The sequence below is a fragment of the Hylobates moloch genome, unplaced genomic scaffold (genome assembly GCF_009828535.3).
Source record: "Hylobates moloch isolate HMO894 unplaced genomic scaffold, HMol_V3 SCAFFOLD_22, whole genome shotgun sequence".
NCBI lineage: Eukaryota > Metazoa > Chordata > Mammalia > Primates > Hylobatidae > Hylobates > Hylobates moloch.
This window is the reverse complement of record NW_026652297.1, coordinates 40,531,163-40,554,895: the sequence shown is the minus strand read 5'-3', so window position 1 is coordinate 40,554,895 and position 23,733 is coordinate 40,531,163. Positions and strand designations below refer to the sequence as shown.

The 23,733-nt window shown below is 38.8% G+C and overlaps 1 protein-coding gene across 8 annotated transcripts in view; it reads right to left on the bottom strand.

The window, feature by feature from the left end:
- Window positions 1–3,842: 3,842 nt before the first annotated feature.
- UNC5D (unc-5 netrin receptor D) overlaps window positions 3,843–23,733 on the bottom strand; it is a 561,176-nt gene continuing 541,285 nt past the window's right edge. For 6 of the 8 annotated variants that reach the window (XM_032144090.2, XM_032144089.2, XM_032144093.2 and 3 more), the window contains one exon: window positions 9,053–10,588. In XM_032144090.2, coding sequence (XP_031999981.1) covers window positions 10,384–10,588 — 205 coding nt within the window. In that variant the 3' untranslated portion in view covers window positions 9,053–10,383. Of the gene's footprint in view, window positions 10,589–23,733 lie in introns of all 8 variants that reach the window. The other 2 variants (XM_032144088.2, XM_032144094.2) reach the window with 1 other exon arrangement.

Genomic DNA, 23,733 nt, shown 5'->3' with positions numbered 1-23,733 from the left:
GTGACTCCACTGGTAGGCATGAGAGCTGAGATTAGAACACATGTCTTCTCTTCCTATTTCAGGCTTTTCCCCCTTAGCTGCACAGTATCTTATGGATGGCTGGACACCTAACATTCCTTTTGAAGAAATGACACATTGAATTTTGCTCTGAGCTTAGAGCAAAATTGCAATGACTCGACACAAGTTACTTAATTGCTTATAAACATGCCTCCAACTTTTTAAAGAAGTAGTCTTTATAAGGTTTAGCAAAAATATAACTAATTCTTACAGTTTTAAGGATGTATTTCTAGTGAGTTATAGAGAAACATGGTTAAATCAAGCATTCACAGGCAAGAATTATAAAGTTAAAAAGGTTGCTATGGGCTTATATGTTTAAAAATATGAAATTTTGTAAATAGCAGAGAAATGGGTGAATAGATGAGAAAACAGAAATGTAAGAAAATCTGGACTAAATTAATTTAGCATGGAGCACACACTTTATCTCATGTATCTTTAGAGAAAATATACACCAAAATATGAACTCTGAGATGTTACTACAGCTCATTAAGTAAGAGTTAGACGATGATAAATACTTGGAAAATGCTATAAACAGTAGCTGCAGTGGAGTGATTAAAAATGCACATTAACTTCTCTTTTCCTCAGTTTCTCCCTTTACAAAATATGAGCAATAATTGTACTGCCTTCATGTGATTGCTAGGGGATTAAAATGAGTGAATTCATATAAAGTGTCTAGAATATTGACTGCACTGAAAATAACTACCATTATTGTGTTAAAGCCTTTGAGAGATCACACAATAAAGAAACCTCTGTAAATGAAATTAACTCATCCTTTTCTAAACATTGCTAATCATGGGATCAGAACCTAATAACACAGAAGAGAAGTTTGGGGAGTGCTACTGTAGAAGACTCAGGGTTGTAAGGACTAGAGGCATGAAAAGTCTGGCTGCCTCTCTTAAATAAAATCCTTATTAATTGCCAGTGCTAATCTTTCTGTTTGAATGTCCATCCTTCCTCTTGTTTTTTTGTCTGACAAATTCTTACTCATCTCTGATGGAGAAATTGAAACCATGGTCCCAGTTCTCCATCCCTTCATGTATCCACACCCTTTACAATGTGATTTTCCAGCAATTCTCATCTAGAGGTGGATTCTATTTCCTTATCCCTTGAACAGGCAGGTCTTGTGGGTTGTGTTAGCCATTAGAATATTGCAAAAAAAAAAAAATGATGATATTCCAAGTGTAGGCTTCACAAGAGACTCCACACATCTCTTTTTCTGCCTTTACCATGAGAACACGTCCAGCCTAGCCTATTGGACCATGAGGCACAACGAGCAGAGTGTAGTCCGTCCTGTTGTCCTAACCAATGCCCCAAATGTAGAAGGAGCCTAATCTGGAAGAGCTAGCCCAGCTCAATCTTTTAATTAATTGCAGTTACATGCCTGAATCCAGCTGAGGTCAACCGTGCCAGGTTTAGATCATGAGGACCTCCCAGCTGAACCATACATTTATGTGAATAATATATGGGTGTTATTTTAAGCCACAAATTCTAGGGTTTGTTATACAGTGTTATTCTAGAAGTCACTTTATTTATAGACCACCTTTAGGTCTTAGCTCAATGGCAGCTTCTCCATGGAACTTTCCCTCACACAACACAATCTGGTTTCAGTGTTCCTCCTTTGTTTTATCCTAACAGTGGTGCTTCCCTTTTTCCTAACACTTTTTGTTCGATGGTGTAATAATCTCTTGAGTTGGAGATAGTGAGCTTCTTGAAGACTGGGTTAATGTCTTAATTGTGAATGTCTGATTGTAGCAGAGAGGTCTAGCACATAGCAGATGATAGTGCTTGCATAACTCTTTAACATTTAATTTGTGCAAAAACTCATGGTTTTAAGGCCCTGGTGTCATCTGAAAACCAGAGAATGGATCGTCTCATTGATGGAGCACTTACTTTATGCAGGAACACTGACATTTAGACAAAATGTGATTTGTCTTAGATATGCCTTAAACATGCATTTGCCTCATCATCAACTCTAAGTTCTTTCTTAAAATCATCCTATGTGGTATGAAAATATGGGACCTTACTAGAGTATTTTTAATTCACTTGATGAAGCATTAACCTTTATATTAGAAAATAAGTTGCATTTCACTTAATTCAGCATCAGTAAGACATGTTTTTTTCCTTAAATAAATTTTAGGCATCAGAAAGATACTAACATTGAGTACATTATTGGTCCTGCTGTGACCTCACTATGTGTATATAACAAATGCTCCAGGATGTCTCTGTTCAGAAGCACAACTAGCCAGAAACAGTTGTAGATGTGTTTATGGTTAAAACAGTTCTTGAACACTTACTTTATGCTCAGTGAACTGGATATGATTATCATCTTTTAGAGACAGTCTCTTGGCCAAGGTCACAAATCCAAAGTGGGATAGACTCAGGATTCCCATCCAAGCCTATCTGCTCCCAAAGTCATTCTGCTAATTACTATGCATACCGCCTTTCTAAAATAAGATGAAAGTAAGCCCTCACTGACTGTTTACTAAGGACCATGGAGTGCGCTAAGGGCTTTACATGAACCCTTTCACGTAATCTTTAGACTTTGGGGAGAATATAAAATTCTCTTCTTATCCCTATATTATAAATGAAGCAGAAATGTTAAGTATCTTGCCTGACATCAAGTACAAAATGATTGAGTCAGGACTTGAACCCAGACTCTGCTGTCATGGAGAAAATGCTAAATAACTATTTTTTGAGTGAATGAGTTAACCCCTGTCAGAATAAAATCAAATTCTAACAAACAAATGTTCACTATATAAAAAAAGCATTAATTCATCCAAACTAACTTAATCCATTCAGAATTAGTTCCTAACTCAATAAAGCAGCTTTTAAATGAAGATTCAATTTTTTTTTGAATAGTTTATTACAGGTTCAAGCCAATCTGTTACATTTACATCCAGATGAACTAGTTACATCCAGATCTTTATGCTGGTCACATGATTCTTCTAGTTAAAATCTATTTTGAGGAACTCAAATTGGATTTATTTGCTCTAACTATTTAAATAATTCTGAGATTTTGGGTCTGGTTTTGAATAACTATAACTGATTTACCTCGTTTAAGTTAATTTCGACTAATTTTCATTAGGCTTGTAGATTAAGTATATTTTAATTAGCATTACAGCTCTGCCTAATTTAAAGTGGTCAGAAAGAACTGTTGGAACCACACACAGCCTCTTTGTGGATATTCTTATCTGTCCCTATAGTCCCATAAGAAAAAGAATTACATGGTCAACAGGGCTTAGGAAGTGCTGCATAGACTCCCCTCCTTCAGATGTATCATATACATAAATGTTTTCTTTTCTGAGACGGAGTCTCACTCTGTCACCCAGGCTGCAGTGCAGTGGCGTGATCTTGCCTCACTGCAACCTCTGCCTCCTGGGTCAGGCTATTCTCCTGCTTCAGCCTCCCAAGTAGCTGGGATTACAGGCATGTGCCACCACGGCCAGCTAATTTTTGTATTTTTTTTTTTAGTAGAGACGAGGCTTCACCATGTTGGCCAGGTTGGTCTTGAACTCCTGACCTCAAGTAATCTGCCTGCCTTGGCCTCCCAAAATGCTGGGATTACAGGCATGCGCCATGGTGCCTGGTCATCATATACATAAAGGTTTTCAAAAACGTAGTGTAGAGAATATTTCATTTTACTTCATAGCTTTTAAAACTTAATTTGAAAAAAGAAGTGTTTTTATATGGAAATGGTATTTTTAAAAAAACTGGTTTAAATCAACTTTTGACCTTTTTAAAAAATTATAACTAACTAGTTTAAGTAGACCAGAAGCCATCTTTGGGTGGAACATTCTAGTTCAACTGGCTCTGGCCTGTTCTCTAAGTAGTTATGAGTAAATTTGGGAGAGCTCTCAGCATTTTAAAACCACTTAAAGCAGGTTTAATCAGCCACATGTCTTTGGAATGTACAACAATGTAACTGTTAACATTTTCCCACAGAAGGGCAGAAAATGTTCTATACAGTCCGGAAAAATAGTCCAAGCATTTTGAGGAATAAGGTGATTGGTATTCCAGTATTCCAGTTATGGTATGGCTATGATGACCTTGGATTGTATAAAACTGTATCCTAAGGAAGTGTGTGTGTGTGTATGGTACTGGCTGGGGTGGGAATGTTAGAAGACAATCTTCTTGCTTCCAGTAGCCTCACAACACTGCCTCACTCTCAAGGCTTGAGCAAGAAATTTGGTTCCATATGTTAACAGGTATTTGGAAATTGTCCTTTTGGAGAGCATTCCATCTCCTGCTAGGACATGGCAGGAGGTATACAAATCTCATCCTCATCGAGATTTCAAAGTGCCACTCATGTAGTATCCTAAAATGTCAATAAAAGACTCTTTATTCATAAATAACTGATATGCAGTAATTTATGTCTGTACATTTATCTTGAAAAGTCTGTAACCATCCAGTTTTTTTTTTTTTTTTTGCAAACTCGACATAAAACATCCAAACCGTCCATTTTGTTCAATACAATATAACACAGCTGTTTGGCATTACCAAATATATATGTATATATATTTATAGATATGTACATGTGCTGAAAAAGAAGCCAGTGCAGCCTTTTCTAAGAAGTCCATCCAAGTATTTACTGTACAACATTCAGAATTTACATTGATAATACAAGGCACAAAAAGTGTGGTATGAAGCCAAGGCTATGCTTCATTCAACCTCTCTCCTCTGGCTTGCTCAGTCCTTCAGCTTCATGTCAAATAAGTGTTCAGCCCTGCTTTATTTTATTTTATTTTTTTGGCTTTGAACACATCAAATAAAAGTTGAGAGTGGTATGGGTTTGAGATATGAATCACTTGAAAGAACACCCCCACGCACCTTCCCAAAATAAACAGAAAAAAGTGAAATCTGTTTTAAAATCTTCCATGCAGAAGTGGAGGTACGCAAGTACTCATATTTTTTGAGTTTGGGTCAGAAGAATGAGCCAGTTTTCCTTTAAATGCTTAGGTTGGAAATGTTTCTAGGTTGAGACTTCCTGGAGTGCATGTACCCATCAGACATGATTATGAAGAATGGGTAATTCTGAGTCTTTATTCCAATTTGGAAAAGGAGAACATTGTTCTTCCAACCAGAAAATTCCCAGATTCTGAGTGCTTTTCCACCTTTGTATAGAAAAGTTTTGAATGCTAGTGACCTACATAATCTAGCCATAAGCCTTGGAGAGTGTTTCTGATTGAAAGTTTTCAGTTACCCTCTGCTGAAGCTGATATTCCTGATACCTGGCACAGGGTGCTCTGTCTCTCAGCGTCATTGGAACTAGCTAATGGAGGGATATTGGAATTATTAGGTCTATTTCTGATTGTAATGTCTGTGTTTCAGTAATGGGATCATAAGGCATGATATTCTGCTGACAAACTCCCCTCAAATATTGTCTCTCCCTTCTATGATTCACCAGAACCATAGTTAAATCTCCACCTACAGATACGAAAATTTAAGAGAATTATATAATTTGGCCAATTTTTTGGGATTTGAGTGTAAACAGTGCTTGAAATTAGTGAAATACTGTTTTAGGGTTAGCAAAACTGGAGGCAAAAGGGCATTTCCATTGTAATCATGCCTTTTGTGAAAGTATTTTGACACGCATTCCCATTCATGTAAAGAACTACCTTACCAAATTTAGTAATATAGTCTATAATTCAAAGCTATGACTTTTTGAAAAATAAGTAAGACGGAGCCCTGCTGATCTCAATATTAGTGGGGAAGGGAATTTTTAAGCTTAGGCATAACCATGAAGCTTAATGCCTTTTTTATCTTTGGGTCAGATGGAGGGCGGGTGCTAGGACATGAAGTTTAAATGTTACTGCCTTAGGTCCACCTCACGAGGACATTCCCAATCCATGATCTTCACAGCAAAAGGAAAAAGCAATGAGTAGCTGCTTCAAAAACCACAATTATTCTATGTGAGTTAAATTTCCTACTTCAGATCACGGTACTACACACTAGTGACTAACGGCCAGGTCTGATTTCCATCCCCTGTTACTTTTTGAAGAATTACAGTGTACAAGTTGCCATTTCGATGTCGTGAATGACCCTGGAGTGGGGATGTGAGGAGTTCATGGTAGACACTGGCTCTCCTAGAATTGCTTTTGCAAAAACACCACATGCTGTCAATACAGCCAAACAGCTTTGTAACGGCAGCTTTTGAAAGAGTTTGGAACGTAAAAACACAAAATATGCAACACGTCTAAGATTAGTAACATTTTCACTTTTGTGACATTGGACAAAATACATTTTTGCTTGTAGTTCAGGAAAATTCTATGCAGACAAAACAGTGGAAACTACGGAAACGGTGGTCATTCAGCTTTTGGCTAAAGCATTGATTTTCAAATACAGCGCTATGTCAACTAACACCAAAGGCGAATAAAATTGTGTCATTCTCTGTAGGCCAACATTTTGCTCTCCCATTCGCTGTGGCCATCACCTCTAATCCAGTCAATGAGAGTTACTGAGGATTCAAACTTTGCAATGTTTCATGAGGAAACAATGACAATGGGCCACAGACAGTGGGCCAGAGAGGAAGATTAAGATTTCTCAGCTCCTTCACGACTCCTGTGACCTTTACAGAGCTGGAACAAAGACCTCTGCGAGAACTTTGCCTTCAATACATCGGATAGTTATATCACTCAACACATTTACAGAGGACAAAGGGACTAAGAACTTGAAGAGAAAATGGCTAAAAGGAAAAACAAAAGCATATCAAGAGATTTTATAACATTTTGAAATTCACAGGTAAATTTGCCAGAAGTTTGGCAAGTAGAAAATACTATCTAAAACCAATTATCCTATTTTAATCATCTACATTGTTTATCAATCCTGATGCTGAGAATGTTTCTCAAGGAAAATAGTTGCAATAAATCCAGAACTTTTAATCCAAAGAGAACCCTGTTTTAGTGATTTGACTTAATATCCCCTCCCAAAGACAACTGAAAGAAAAATATAGAGATCTCGGCAAAAGACACCACCTGCATTTGGAGATAAAAATAATAATAAAAAAGTTCTTCTCTTTAAAGAGAACTGTGTCAATTCTTTTTCATCTCTTACAAAAAGGCCAATAAAATTTTTGTGGGAGTACATCTGAGTTTTATGAGACTTCCTGCACTGGTAGATGAAGTTTGCATTTAAATCCATAGAGCAAGCTTCCTTTTGGCTTAAAGGATTTTAATGTAAACCAGTAAGAATGTACAAGCAATGTTGTAAAAACTGTAAATTAACTTTATGATGCTAGAGTCTGGTGAATCTGTGAAGTGCACCATTTTGGTGGCATAATTTAAAACCATATTTAAAGCATGACTATTAGACTTAAATGCCTTTGAGGACTGAAAGATTTGGCATTGAGTGGGATATTTTTGTAAAAATTTTAAGTAACTTACCAAGTACTCGAGGCCACTTTTAATTTTGTTTCATTTTGCAATAGGACAATAAAATTTCCAAATTAAGTGCTTGGATAGATGAGTAAATCTCTTTCAAGAGGGGCGTTTGTGTTGTGACAGGCACATATTACAATAGGACTAAATTTAGGTCACAGTGAATAACTAAGTTGAAGTGTAAGCTCACTTTTTATCTGATCTGCAATTCTACCTCCTCCCCTACACCTTGGTCTGTAAATCTCACAAATGTGGGTTCTCTTTGAAATTGTATTGTAACATACTGTGCAATCCTGACATGCAGTGACCACAGAATTTCATACATTTCTATAGAAATCCTATGTAGGATCCTAGCAGAAATAAATAAAAGAGAAACATAAAGAAGAAACAAAATGGGCTGAAGGATGAATTTGATTGAATCTTAGGCTGAAGTCTGAGGTGAATTCTGTTAACTTCTTCCTTTGTTATCCTATATGATATGATGTTCAAGTGTGTTTATAAAACCCAGGCCAAAGGAAAAAAAAAATCCATGGGAGGTAACTCCAGACATTTAGGGATTGACAATAATCTTGTCTCATCTTAAAATAATCTAGATAGATTTGAGGGAAAATCATTTAGAATTTTCATCTATTTAAAAATACTTAAAATGTATCAAACATCTAAAAAAAAAAAAGACCTATGTAGATTCACAGAGTAGATGAAACAATTATAATGCCTATTAGAAGGGAAGAGGGAAAATGCTAAGGACAGTTTAAAACAAAAATCCTCCAAGATGGAGTCTAACATAAGCTCTATAATGTGCCTTCTCCAAGTTTTTACTCAATAGTGAATGCAGATTTCCTCTGCACACTGCCTCATGCCAACCAACTTGTGACTGGTTGACCATCTACTTCTCTTTCTCTTTCAGAAATTCTATCAATCAGTGATGCCAGATGATTTACATTTTCATGCTGTTTATCTATTGTTTCCTAGAAGAAATAAATAAGCACACTAGCAAAAGGGTGTTTTCCTGATCTTGACATGGTATTGTGAAAATATGCTTGACAGTTCTAAGATGATTTCTTTGTTCTACATCATAAGCCTTTGGTTCCTGAGAAAAGCGAGATGCTTTTGAATTACATGTAGCAAAGCCTTCTGTCTAATATAGGGGACCATATATACCACACATTAGTTAGAGAAAATGGCCAACACATTCAAGAGTTCTTCCATGCCTTACCCATGGTATCACAAATTCAACTCATCTTTAGGCCTTTTTCACTTGGCATGGAGATTCACAACTATTATTATTATTATTATTATTATTATTATTATTATTATTTTACAAGGGATCTACAAAAACGTTGTTTAAAAAAATTGATCATATCCCAACTGCCAAGTACTCCCCAACTCCCCACCTCCCCCATTCCCTGACTACTTTTTATTCGAATGTAACCAACCTCTAAGTAGCGACTAGCTGCCTTGTGGTTCATCTGGGTCCTTGACTTTGGTTGTCCTGATTGTGAACAGCAAGTTAAAATATCCACCAGAAGATGAGCAAGAGCAAATCTGTTCATCTTTAGTCTACCAGGACATCTTGTCAAAAATGATTTAATAGGATAAAAAGATGGAGTAAAGTGATGAGAGTCATGAATTATCTGTGGATTTCAATCTTCCACAACATCACTGCCTTCTAATGTAAAAAAAAATCATAGAGCAATAGACATATGTTAATGGTTCTATAGAGAAAGCATATTCAGGGAGGCTGAATCGTCACAGCATGAAGGCTCCCTGAATGATGCATGTGGTTTCAGGGACACTGTGGTAGAGGTATTCGTCAAGTCTATTTACTCAGATATCATTTAGAGCAAAGACTATCTGCTAATTTCCCAAGAGGCAAAATGAGGATCACATATAACCTTACTAAGAGATTTTGTGATGACATAGTACCCACATGTTAGACAATTTCAAGAATCTGGATTGAAAAATGCAGTAAAACTCATTTTCTTATAACAACAATGTTAGAGAACTAGATCAACACATGCTTCCTAGAATTATAGCTGATTTGAGGCCTATGACATCTGTAGTTCATGTGTTTTTGAAGCTGCTTTAATCTCTCCTGTCCCCATATCCATGTAATAAGCTGTGTTCTGATAGGACTCAGCAATTTGAGTGGCTTAGATGGGAATAGAGATGGTCCCACTTTGTTGTGTTAGAAAAAACAACTTTCGATATTGACAAGTTTAATTATGCTCCTTGATACCTCTCTACTGCAAGGGGTAAGGAAGAGGAAGAAAGAATAAGGGTAGATTTGTCTCAGGAAAAAAGTAAAAGGGTGGAGTACACTAAAAGAACTAGTTTGTGGTCTGTCTTAACTCTCCATTTTGTCTCCATTAAGTGGCTAGAAGAGACAGGGAGTTGGTGCTGGTGTGATGTGCTCAGATTCTAAATTCTAAATGGCCTCCTTGACGTTGTTGAAGTCATACAAATGGGTTGGCAACCCTGTTTCACATCTAAAAGCCAGTTTTACAATGATTTCTGACATCACAGATGCCAGTTGGTAGAAAACTCTGACAATCTAGTACCAGAATCAGCTGGCCCTTTGGGGCACATCATTAAAAACCTATTTCAAAACATGCACTTAATCAATCTCTGCCTTCCCAGCATTATCATAGCTCATCTTTTCCCGCAGCTACTTCTGCTCTCACTTTTTTCCTTGCCACTCCAAATCTGAAGAGTTAACCCAAATGTGGATTCCAAGGAGATAGTAGAGCCCTCTTATATGTAAGAGAACTTGTACTTTTCTCTATTAACATGTTTTACCTATATAAAATTTAGTTTCTTCAACAGGGGAATCTCACTGATTATAAATGAAGGCTGAATTCCCCCAACACCACTGGGCAGAAAGCGGCCTCTTTCCCATTTAAAGCAAATGTCCCCAAGCTGGCCATCACTCTGTCTCATGGGAGGAAGTGGACTAGAGTCCATTTTGCCTGCTGTAGTTGAAGTCGGCTTCATCAAGCTGGGATTCTGAAATGTTTGAGAGTTTCGTGTGTGTCCTCCCAATCTCTTCAAGGGCACAGGCCAGGGAGTCAAGATCACCATCATGCTGATGACGAGCTTCCCACAGGTTCAAAATGACAGCAGATGGGCTACTTTGTGTAGCGAAATAAGATAAATTCCTAGATGGAGAGAGTTAAACAAAAAGAACAAAACAAAACATGAAAATAAAGGAATAAACACTGATCACCATAAGAGAATTAAAAATGAATTTTAATAGATATTATTATAGTAGGGATAAAAAGCTATAGTAAGGCAGGTCTGGGGCAGTCTAATTTGTATCCCAGCACTCAATTGAAACTGTGCCGTGGAATGTTACCAATAACCTTATCTCCCGAGTCTTGTTTTGTCTTACAGACAGGGTCTTGCTCTGTCACCCAGGCTGGAGTGCAATGGCACAATCATAGCTCACTGCAGCCTTGACCTCCTGGGCTTAAGTGATCCTCTTGCCTCAGCCTCCCAAATTGTTGGGATTACAAGTATGAGACACCATGTTTGGCCCCAAGTCTTTTGCATCCTCACTTTCCTTGAACTCTTTGTGTGTGTGTGTGTCTGTGTGTGTGTGTGTGTGTGTGTGTTTTCCTCTTGACCATCCCCTTGACATGCTCTATTTCATTAGTTTATGTCATACTTTCACTTATTCCTATTTTTTCAAAATATTTGAACCCTCTCTACTTTGGCAAACATAAGAGCTTTCAAGGTTTTATCTCTGATTTCTTGTTGTTCTTTCCTTCCTCAGTGGGCTTATATACTAAATGGAGTAGTTATCAAACAACATGGATAGTATTGTAAATCTATACCTCCAATCTTTAAGTTAATGCGAGCTAATTACAGATCTCTAAATGGCCTTGGGATTGTTCCAATTACAGATGCTTCTAGCTCCACAAACACAATGCATCAGAAACTGGTGTCTCCGTGCCTCCAAACTGGTCCTTCTTCTAACTTGAGCAAGTATCCCAGTATTTATAACCATCTTTCTAATCTCTCACACTAGACCATTTGTTTTTGATTCTTCCTTTTATATTTTTTTCTTTTTAACGTACTCATCAGCTCCTCTGTTGCTCTCCATGTTTACTACCTATACCTAATTTATACTCTGTCACTTTATGGTCTAAATCACAGCAAAATCTTTAGTTTTTCCAAACTCGAATATACTTTGCATTCTAGTTCCTCAGTCATGAAATATCTACTCTAGTTGTCTTCAATGACTTCCTTGGTCTGGCCTTGATCTAGCTATGGATATTGATATAAATATCCATAGCTGGATATGGATATAAATATCCATAGCTGGATATGGATATCCCTATCTATCTCATATACATATATATGTATATATGTAGTCTTTTCTCCCACTCAGTCTTATTTTGCTCTTTGAGCCACTGACCCTGACTTAGGTAACACTTTGCTTCTTGCTTTAATTTAATCCATTCAGTTCACTAGGAAGGTCCACTTCCTCCCTTTATCCTGTTTATCAAGATCATATGCACCCACAAATGGACAAGTTTAATTATGCTCATTGATGCCTCTCTACTACAAGGGGCAAGGAAGAGGAAGAAAGAACAAGGGTAGATTTGTCTCGGGAAGAAATGGTTCGGTTTTTTGTGTGTGTCTCAATGGTTTGAAATCCCAGTGGTGTCTGGCTGTGTCCAGTGGTTCAGTTCTCATCTCCTCTTTTCCCAGAATGATTTATGTCTTCTCTGAACTCTTTTTATGCTTGTACTTAACTTTCATGTGAATAAAATGCTTATCTATTTCGTGTGTGTGTGTGTGTGTGTGTGTGTGTATGTGTGTGTTTTCTGCCTTCCCAATTTGACCACAAACACCTGAAGGGTAAGGATCATATCTACTGATTTTCTGAATCTGCTACAGCACTTACGATAATACTACGATAGGTGTTTATTCAACATTCTTCAGCCAAGTAATTGATTCCTACGGTGCTTTTTAAGATGGCATGGTGTCTTCAGTAAAAACATAGTAAGCTTTAGGACAGTAACTTTTCTATGACGAAGACAAAGACAACACAAAAGATTAAAGGTCACTGTTCTTCATAGGGATTTTTTTTTTTTGAGACGGAGTCTCGCTCTGTCGCCCAGGCTGGAGTGCAGTGGCGCAATCTCGGCTCACTGCAGGCTCCGCCCCCTGGGGGTTCACGCCATTCTCCTGCCTCAGGCTCCGGCGTAGCTGGGACTACAGGCGCCCGCCACCTCGCCCGGCTAATTTTTTGTATTTTTTTAGTAGAGACGGGGTTTCACCGCGTTGCAGGATGGTCTCGATCTCCTGACCTCGTGATCCGCCCGCCTCGGCCTCCCAAAGTGCTGGGATTACAGGCGTGAGCCACCGCGCCCAGCTCGTAGGGACTTTTACAGTAAGGATAGAAATGTCATCTCTGGTAAAATTCTGATGAGTTGAAAAGATTTTCCAGAGCCAGCCAAGTATTTCCTATTTTGAGGATGGTATTACTTTCCCTTACCACACCCAGCTTATGGTCACAAAGAGGACTGATGTAGAGCGGAGCATTCAGACTACAGACAAGCTTTTAAGGATGCGTTGCCATTTATAAGAGCCACAGATGCATGCACACACGCACACACACACACAGCAATTCTGAGTGAATAAAGTGCTGTTTTATTCAAAGGTCTTAAGATCCTATTTACAGTCAGTTGGTTGCCAAATAGCACTACAAGTATGTTCCACTAATAGACATCTTTAATTGTGAAATAGAAAAGGCCGGCTTAAAAACATTCTCTCCAGTTTTTCTTTTCGTCTTTTCTTTCCTTCCTCCTTTTCTTTTTTCTTTAATGGTTATTCATTTCTATACTAATAGAAATGGCAAAGCAAATCTTAAGTAGTTGAAGGGATCTTAGTTCCTCTTATTTAAGAAATTTGTTTTGGCTGAGTGTGGTGACCCAGGTGGGAGGATCACTTGAGGCCAGGAGTTCAAGACCAGCCTGGAAAACATAGCAAGACTTCTGTATCCACAAAAATAAAATAAATTAGCCAGAGTGCAGTGGTGCACACGTGTAGTCCCAGCTACTCAGGAGGTTCCAGTAGGAGGATCACGTAAGCCCAGGAGTTCAAAGCTGCAGTGAGCTATGATTGTACCACTGCATTCCAGGCTGGGCAGCAGAGTGAGACTCTGTCTCAAAAAAAAGACAAAAAAACCGAACAACTTGGTTTTGAATATTGGCACTTGTTCCTTGTCATGTACAGATGTGTGTAGGGAAAGTTGCAATATCTTCCTACAAACACTGTCACCAAAACCCAGGTAGAAGGCAAACTGAAGGAACAGCTGGGAGAGAGGCAAATGGAGAGACAAGGCCTGAGTGGACTCTGGGTCTCCTGTGTGACAGTCTTCTTTTATGTCCATCATGAGAATGATGGCCATGGACATTCTTTTGTTTCTAGCATGGGTAAATGATTCTTTATGATCTCTATTGTTGTTTCAAAAACAACAGCTACAACAAAAAAACAGCAGTACTTTCTCCTTATTAAGGATTTATAGTTAACATTTTATATTTGCTATTGAACAACAATGAACTTTTGCCCTATGGGAATGACTAGAATCTTTGTGAGCCTACTACCTTAAAAGTTAACACTCTATTCTATACCAGGGGTTGACAAACTTTCTCTGTAAATGACCAGATAGTCAATGTTTTTGGTTTTGGGGGCCACATATGGTCAGTGTTGCTGCTACTCTACTCTGCCTTGGTATTGCAAAAACAGACAGAAACAATATGTTAAGTGAATGAGTGTGGCTGTGTCCCAATAAAACTTTATGTGGCACACTGATATTTGATTGTCACACAGATTTCATGTGTGGCACAACATTACTCTTTTTTTTTTCAGACCATTTAAAAATGCGAAAACCATCCTTAGCTCATGGGCTATATACAAGCAGGTCGTGGGCCAGATGTGGCCTGCAGGCCACCATGCTGACCTCGCTCCTCTGCTGTCTTATAACCTAAAGTAGGTTTCCATAGCTAGTAGTGATTTGAAAGAAGATCAGGCTGAACTTCCTGCACTTGAAATAAGCAACTAGAGGGCCAAAGTTACTGAATCTCTAGCTCTATGTCCTGCATCAGGCACTCTGAGAACTTTATCCTAGGTAAATGTTGGGGGATCTTTGACATTTCAAGACATGACAGGAACACCAGGGCATAAAAACGCAATAACAGAACCTTTAGAGAGGCATAAAAACTAGGTTTTGAGGCTTCTAATGAATCATTGTCTCAACACAATATTAAAAATATTCGTGAGTACACCTGCCTCAAGGAAGAGAAGGGCCCGGAGAATGACTCCTGCCAGTCATATGGTTCTGAAAAGTTCTGCAAATGTCCTGATTTGTGGAATAGGCACCCACAGCTAAAAGAAGCTAAATGATCAAAAGAGGCAGATCTAACTCTCTTGGCACAGGTCTCTGAACATATTGTAGCAAGTGAAATGTGCTCCCCAAAGCAAATTTTAGATTTATTCTTTGAATTTGCACAAGCACATTCAGCACAACATAAATCTCAAATTCCACTTAATTTTAATATATACATAGAAGAATGTATTGGCCTTATTAAAAATAGTAGAATCAGCTTTGCAGTTAACAGACAGACATCCTATTGTGAGAAAACATCTAAATGGCATTTTAAATGCCATTTTCAAGGCATTATAAATCTAAGTACTACGAATGTAACAAACCACACAGCTCATGCACGTAGAAGGTCACAGTAAGTGAACAGAATGTAGACCAGGGGTCAGCCAGTAACAGGAAGAAAGTTTCATTATTGGGAAATCAAAACTTAAGCAGGGAAGATGACATTGTATAACCTTATAAGGGGGATAATAAAACTTAGGTGACATCCAGGAAGATTGTTCCCATAGTACTTGGCCAATGAGGAACTGGAGGCGGGACTTGTGTGCTAGGAGATAAATTACCTGCTGTAGCTGCCCTGGGTATGCCTGCCTACCAGACACCCGATCTTGCAAGACCACTATTAAAAGTCTTACTTTCTCTGTTCTTTGTGCCTCTGAGTCTATTCTTTGGGTTTGGATGGGTGAGTGTGTTTTTCACACTATTAAACTACATTTATCTGTTTACAATAGAATAATATATAGGCTTGGCGTGGTGGCTTACGCCTGTAATCCCAGCACTTTGGGAGGCCGAGGTGGGCAGATCACCTGAGGTCAGGAGTCCGAGACCAGCCTGGCCAACATGGTGAAACCCCCATCTCTACTAAAAATATAAAAATTAGCTAGGCATGGTGGCATGTGCCTGTAGTCCCAGCTACTTGGGAGGCTGAAGCACAAGAATCGCTTGAACACAGGAGGCAGAGATTGCAGTGAGCCAAGATTGCGCCACTGCACTCCAACCTGGGCGACAGAGCAAGACTTCATTTCAAAATATATGTATACCTAAAATCTCAATGCAATAGGCTACTTCTCAAAGATAGTTGAATTATTTTGCTGCTTACCTGTGTACAAATGCATTATGATTTTATGAAATTGGTATGCCATGTATCCATCTCATCTCCTTGTGAAATTATTTGGATCCTAATCTATGTGACCCATTTCTCTTCATCATAACGCTGGTGCATTTGGGCACCGGCAGGTAAATGCACACACTATTCAGGGAACATTGTTAATACAGTACTACAAAACAGAATTCACAGTAATAATTGATTTTAAACGATTTCCTGAGTGCGTTTGATTTATTTATTTTTTTTAAATGGAACCAGAACATTAGCAAAAATAGTAATCCTGAATATTCAGATAGATGCCTGAAAATGAAACTTAATTTTTTTCTTTGACAAATTTTTAAGGAAGTGAATGCTTACTACCCTCATCTTAGATGCTTCAGATTGTTAACTTTTTTATGCATTGACTCCAGGGAAACTTTTGTTACAGCTTTTTCAAATTCTGATCAATGGAGGTAATTCTGAAAACTAAGATTTATTTTTTGTAGTGTCATTAAGATGTTATATAATATGCAGACGTAAACGAGTTACTCTCTATTTTTTATTAATTATTTTATTTTTGAGACAGAGTCTCATTCTATCTCCCAGGCTGGAGTGCAGTGGTATGATCTCGGCTCACTGCAACCTCCACCTCCCAGGTTTCAGCAATTCTTATGCTTCAGCCTCCCGAGTAGCAGGGATTACAGGTGTGTGCCACCATGCCCAGCTAATTTTTATACTTTTAGTAGATACAGGGTTTCACCATGTTGCACAGGCCGGTCTCGAACTCCTGGCCTCCAGTAATCAGCCAGCCTTTGCCTCACAAAGTGCTGAGATTACAAGTCTCAGCTGTTGTGCCTGGCCTAAACAATCTAATCTGTAAATTTTAGGAATTTACTTTAGCATCATTTTGTCTTCAATTCATTTCCCCAGCCCTATAGACTCAATAACTTTATCTTTTCTTTTGGAACTCTAAGTGAGCACAGATAAACTGTAAAATACAGTGACAAGCAGATTAAAGCTTAGGCGAAGACAGCTGAATACATTTATCTATGTAAGTTCATTGAGTACTAATGGTTTATTAAATTTAATTTTGTTTTCTTGAGCTTAAATGCTTTGTATACACCTGAGTTCCAGGGGATTTGTTTTATTACCATGATTAATCTTATCTTTCAGAGACTTCTCTGTCTCCATCCCTTGGCTTCAATTAAAAGCCCATGCGTTATGTAGAAGCCAGGACAGAACTGGAAACTTCCAAATCTTGACCTTACCAATTTCACCTGCTGGACATAGGCCAACTTACAATGGTGTATATGAATTAAAAACCGAATTTTTATATAGAATCTTAATTTTCAGAATACATCTTTAAACTAATAACCTTGTTAAAATAATAAAACTTTAGATTTGAGGATTTCTGGAAATAGTTATTGAGCCTTCTGTTTTCTTTTTTGGAGGTATAAAGGTGGGGTAGAGAATTGAGGAACCATGATAGAATTCTGCCTTGTAGGTCTTTATAAATTATTGCAACACAGGGCTAATTTTATGAAAAGGAAAAGTGGCTAGAAATACCATCTTTTCTTTAGGACTTTGAAAGCTTTCAGATCTTCCCAAATCCCTGAGTATTCAAATGGAAATATTTTAGGGACTAGCACATCTAAATCCTCCATCAGTTAACAAAGAGATTAGATAACAGGAATGGAAAGGAAGGCACAGGGCTCAGGCTCTGTCTTAGCCCTGGGGAGGTACACCTGGAGAGCTAGCTACTAAGGGCACCTTGCACTTCCAGCTGGAGTGGGCCCAGCTCAGCGTTCTGAGTCTGTAAGGGCCTTGCTTTCATTCGAAATCCCAGACAACAAAGCTTTTATTTCAGTTACTCAGAACCATGGTACCAAGAGGACAGTCTACCTATTTGCAAGCTGCAAGCTCTTCCCGTGAATGCTTGTGAGAATGAATTTCATATTAAAATATACTGGGGGATTGCATTTGAGTTGCAGCCCCACATTCTTAGCAGAGAAGTCACCTCAGCCCAGGTACGTGCAATAATTTCCTTCAGAATTTGGGCTTTTGCCCAACACTTTCAAATAGAAGGGAACAATTGTACCTGTGACATGAAGGCAGCAAGTTTAACTGTTTAAAAATTGTTGCTACTTACATATGACTTTTTTTTTTTTTTTTTCCAGGATAGGGTCTCACTCTGTCACCCAGGCTGGAGTGCAGTGGTGCGATCATAGCTCACTGCAGCTTTGACCTCTCAGGCTCAAGTGATCCTCCCATCTCAGCCTCTCAGGTAGCTAGGACCACAGGTGAGCATCACCATACCCGGCTAATTTTTTAAAAAAATTATTTTTGGTAGATATTGGGTCTCACTATGTTGCCAGGGCTCACCTTGAGTTCCCTGAGATCAAGTGATTGTCCCATCTTGGCCTCTTAAAGTGCCGGGACTATAGATGTGAGCCAGCATGCCTGGCCACTGTTTTTAATTTAGCTGCTAAAAAGAGTATTTTTAAAAGATCTTCTGGGCCAGGCGTGGTGGCTCATGCTTGTAATCCCAGCACTTTGGGAGGCCAAGGAGGGTGGATCACGAGGTCAGGAGTTCAAGACTAGCCTGGCCAACATGGTGAAACCCCATCTCTATTAAAAATACAAAGAATTAGTCGGCTGTGGTAGCAGGCGCCTGTAATCCCAGTTACTTGGGAGGCTGACGCAGGAGAATTGCTTGAACCCAGGAGGCAGAGCTTGCAGTGAGCCTAGATGGCGCCATTGCACTCTAGCCTGGGTGACTGGGTGAGACTCCATCTCAAAAAAAAAAAAAATTTGAGTGGTTTGTCAGTACAAAAAGTAAAAAAGTTAAGCTGCCTACAATAAATTGGAAAACATCATTACAAAAACAGTATATAATCCTATATAGCACCAGATAGGGAATTGAAACATAGTCATAATGGGAAAATATTAATATCTCTGCTATCATTTTAATTGTCTAATTTAATGAAGGCCTCTTATGTGACCAAAACCAACCCTCCATATGCTTCTTTAAATGCAAATAGAAGAGAAAAGCCATTTGTCCTCAAGAGCAGTAATTGAACACACCATAAGCATTTGGCCCATTCATCAAGCTTTCATCCCCAAACTTCAATTTCACTGGGTAGTCAACGAACAGCAAAGCAGCCTTCAGGATAAAGCAAGCCAGTGCTGCATTTTTAAAGACTAAGCAAGAGATGAGCACTATATAGTTCCTGCTGTCCCCCGGTATCTCCCAGTGAGAGGAAGCTGGCATGGAAAACCCGAAAGGGAAGGACATGGGCACCTGAAAACATGCTGAGTTCCAGTCTGCCTTGTTCTAAAAGTGGTGCATTAATTATTTCAGGCCAATTAATTTGGCAATAAAATTTCCCTCATCATTATCCTTTTACCTATTTCATTATCTGGTTCTTGGAAAAAAGCAAGAATTCTTTTTTTGGAAATGTATGAGAGCCCTGGATCCTTGAGGACTGTCTGTTGCCAAATGAGAACAAAGTCGGTTATAGTCCCTGTTTTCAATTCTCCAGCTTCATTCCTGACAGGATAAGCCTATGACAGTTTCTCAATTTGGGAAATGAAAAGACGATAAAACCTCACAAATAATTGAAAAGAAATAGTTAATCACTTAAAGGACACTAATAAATTAGATACAATCATTCCTACGATTTTCCAGTCTCAAATTATGTAAACATCCTTATTCAGATATGCTGACATTGTTAACTTTTTTCAGTCCTGTTTGAAACAGCACTTGTGAGGGGGACTATTTAGGCTATAAAGGGGTTTTGGCATGCCTGTCTTTTCTGAAAACGTTAGTTTATAGGAAGGAAATCTATTCCTTCAAAGCCTAGCACGCACACACCTACTGCCTAGAAGAAATGCGACACCCCTTGTCAGCATCCCCTGAAGCTCAGTGGGAGCATAACTTTAGTTCTCTTGGAGGAACTTAAAAAGCTTATTTTCCATATTGCCTTTAGGATGGGCACCTGCCACTTACAAACCATATACAGCTTGTTCATGGCTAAACGTGTCCCAGAGCTCTCTGTGTTGAGCTTCATATTAGCGGGCAGTTTCATGAATCACTGGCTTTGACAAAATGAAGCCCAAACATCTACCACTTTGCTGTGTTGGGTCCCTCTGGCTTCACTGCAAGGGCTTTTTAAATTTTGGACCCTGCATAAGTCCACACTGGACCAGAACCAAAAAAACCTGATTTGGGCTTCATTGTATTTTTGACTACAAGGACCTATATATAATACTATCTCCCTATCCAATCATTCTTCTTGGAAGAGTCATCTGGTTTCTAGAACCAGGTAATAAATCTTGACAAGTAAATAAAAGGAAATAGTTAATCACTTAAAATATTCTCTCATAAATTAGATAAATCATTCCTAGGATTTTACTTTCTCAAATTATAAAAACATCCTTATTCAGATATACTGACATTGTCAGCTTTCTCAGTACTACTTAAAACAGGACATGAAGGCTGATTTTTTGGAAATGGCAGCCTCACACCCATTATTTGAAGGTTAGAATGTGTTTTCTAACCTGCAGAACCAAGAAAGCTTAGTTTAGTGTGATCATAGTAAATCCCCAGACACAAGAATGAAAATACCTAGAGCCCATAGTCACCAAGTAACCACACTTAGTGGTCTGCCTGTGAAGCCGGTGCTCTGTCTGCATCTTGTACTCATCATCCTCCCTCTTTTTTTTCCTCCCTTCTTCCTTCACTTTAAAGGCACCTGGCTCTAGGACTCTCCTACCTCAAGTGATTTTGCAACAGTTATTCAGAAACAGATTGCTAAGCTGCCTTGGGGCCTTCCTCCATCCTTTTCCTCGGCCCTCTGGCCATCTCACTGTTCCTTTGCATCCAATTAATAGGATGGACAGAGGAAATGAAAAGATAGCACCTCAATGCGAGAAGATTCTGTTTCTCATTAAAGGCCCTCTTAAAAGATTTCATGGGAAACAAATTATAGCACAGCATGTCAGCCATGAGATATGAGGAATTTCACGTATACGGTTTTTACACCATAACCCATTAACTCTCAAATCTGAAGTGTGTTTGAAACATTTTAACTAGCAGACCAATAAGAAATATGTTTTCCCTGGCAAGTGCTTATACATGTTCAAACAAATATACTATTGAGGAGGGCACTGGGAAAAACTGTTAATAAGACATCATTTATCTGCTGCTTTCCATTTTGGAATCCTTTCTCCCACTGTGGCGGCCTCCCCTCTACTCATCTGCCCATATCTCATGGATCTCTTCCCATCACATGAATCTGTTCCCATAGCAACTTGGTGAAGCTGGCTGTGTTTTCACAAGGGTTTCTGGAATATGAAAATTAGGAGGCATCACAGAAGAATGATCTAATAGAATTTCAGGTACTGTTAAGATCTGAGGGAAAAGACAGGAATCTTCCAAAATATCAGCCATGTAGCCTCTTTTAAGACTCACTTTCAAGATCCCTTGATGCTTGTTCATATCAATTCTATTTATTAAGAGGCAGGTTTTTAGGGTCAAGAACACTCTCCTGGCTAGGCATGGTGGCACACGCCTGTAATCTCAGCACTTCGGGAGGCTGAGGCAGGCGGACTACTTGAGGCCAGGAGTTCGAGACCAGCCTGGCCCACATGGTGAAACCCCATCTCTGCAAAAATACAAAAGTTAGCCAGGCGTGGTGTTTCATGCTTGTAGTCCCAGCTACTCTGGAGGCTGAGGCAGGAGAATCACTTGAACTCGGGAAGCGGAGGTTGCAGTAAGCCGAGATTGTGCCACTGCACTCCAGTGTGGGCAACAGAGAAAGACTCCATCTCAAAACAAACAAGCAAACAAAAAAGCCACTCTCCTGTCAAAGAGTTCATATCGTTCATTAGAGAAATATTTATTGAATAACCCCCAAGTAGATAGTCCTCTCTCAGTATGTTTAATTGCAATTAAAAAATAAAAAGTATCATAAAAAATACAAAGCACTATGGAAGTTTAGATATGGGGGAACACTTCTATGTAAAGCAGTTAGTTTCCAACATTTAATTTGTTAAGTCCTCTGCATTGCTCCCCACCACCTACCCCCTACATGACCAATTCATTATTTCGCAGTTCCACCCAGCTACCAATCACAGGTGGCCAAGAGCATTGAAGTGGAGTTATTACAGCTCAATTTTCAGAATAAATGTGCAATCTCAGCTTTGAAATGCAGCAAGTATGAACTCTGAGTAATAGTCAAAGTTTGCTCACAGAATCTATAACTACAACTGTTATCTATGACATTCTTTGCTAGGCTGTGTAGCTTATTTAGCGTGATCCATATGCCAGGCAAGCGGCAAGGCCACCTGTGTTGCCAGCCGTACAGCACACACTCCTGACATTTCTCGCATTCTCATCGACTGCTAAGCTTTTAACTTTACATTCCCTGTCTTTTCCTTCCTATTCAGATCTAAGTAGAAACCTGATTGGCAAAAAGGCATATTATCATCAGTGACATTTGCATTTACCAAAAGGAGGGTAAGAAAACATTTTCACTGGCAATAAAGTAAAAGCAAATGTTTTCTTCCACTTGTTTTGAAAGTTTTCCTTAATGATTTGAGGGCAGTAGTTTTACTAGCTTTTAAACGCTTTTTGGAATTGAATGGAGGGGAAGAGTCAGGAGAAAGTGCAGTCACAAGATCGAGGTAGGTGAACTGCCTGAAGAGAATGACTGTGTACTCTGTGATCACCTTTTTCTGATCCCAGGGTTGATGAAATCCTAAGCCATGCATAGCTTTCTTTCTCAATAATGTTGGCATAGAGACAGTTTTAGATTTCTGTGTATTAAAACATTTACTATCAGTTCTAGACTATATTATTTGGAATCATAGGAGAGCAAAGACAATGGTTTGGGGCTTTTACAATGGGAAGTTGTGACTGATTACATCCAAAAAATCCCTGTTGTCTTTGGGACAGTACTAAAAACAGAAAGGGAACTTGACAATTTCTGAAAAATATAATTAGCTAACAGAGTGCAAGGTGGCTGTGAGTAGTTTTCTTCTATTCTTCTTCTCCAAGTATTTTGGTGGCCAGCTCTGCTGTAACCACACCAGCCTGAAGACAGAACTGAATGAGAAGGCCCTGTTAAAAGATTTCATTTTACTTTCTCAAATTATAAAAACATGCTTATTCAGACATACCGACATTGTCAGCTTTCTCAGTACTACTTAAAACAGGACATGAAGGCTGGTATTTTGGAAATGGCAGCCTCACACCCATTATTTGAAGGTTAGAATGTGTTTTCTAACCTGCAGAACCAAGAAAGCTTAGTTTAGTGTGATCATAGTAAATCCCCAAACACAAGAATGAAAATACCTAGAGCCCGTGCTCACCAGGTAACCACACTTAGTGGTCTGCCCGTGAAGCCGTTGCTCTGTCTTCATCTTGTACTCATCTTCTTCCCTCTTTCTTTTCCTCCCTTCTTCCTTCACTTTAAGATAGAGCCAATAACATCCTATGGAAGTTTTATTAAATCAAGGCAAATTCACTTAAATCAGGGGTCAGCAAACTGCAGACTGTAGGCCAAATAGGGGTCATCGTCTATTTCTGTGAATATAGCATACTGGCACACAGTCATATCTATTTGTTTACAGACACTCTCTGGCTGCTTTCCTGTTACAGCATCAGAGTTGAATGTTGCCGAGTAGTTGCGACAGATCCCATATGGCCTAAACTCTTTCCTGTCTGGTCCTTTACAGAAAAAATAAGTTTGCTGGCTCTTAGTTTAAATCATTTTCACTGCATGATTTGACTATTTTTTGAGAGTAAAGCTAGAGATTAA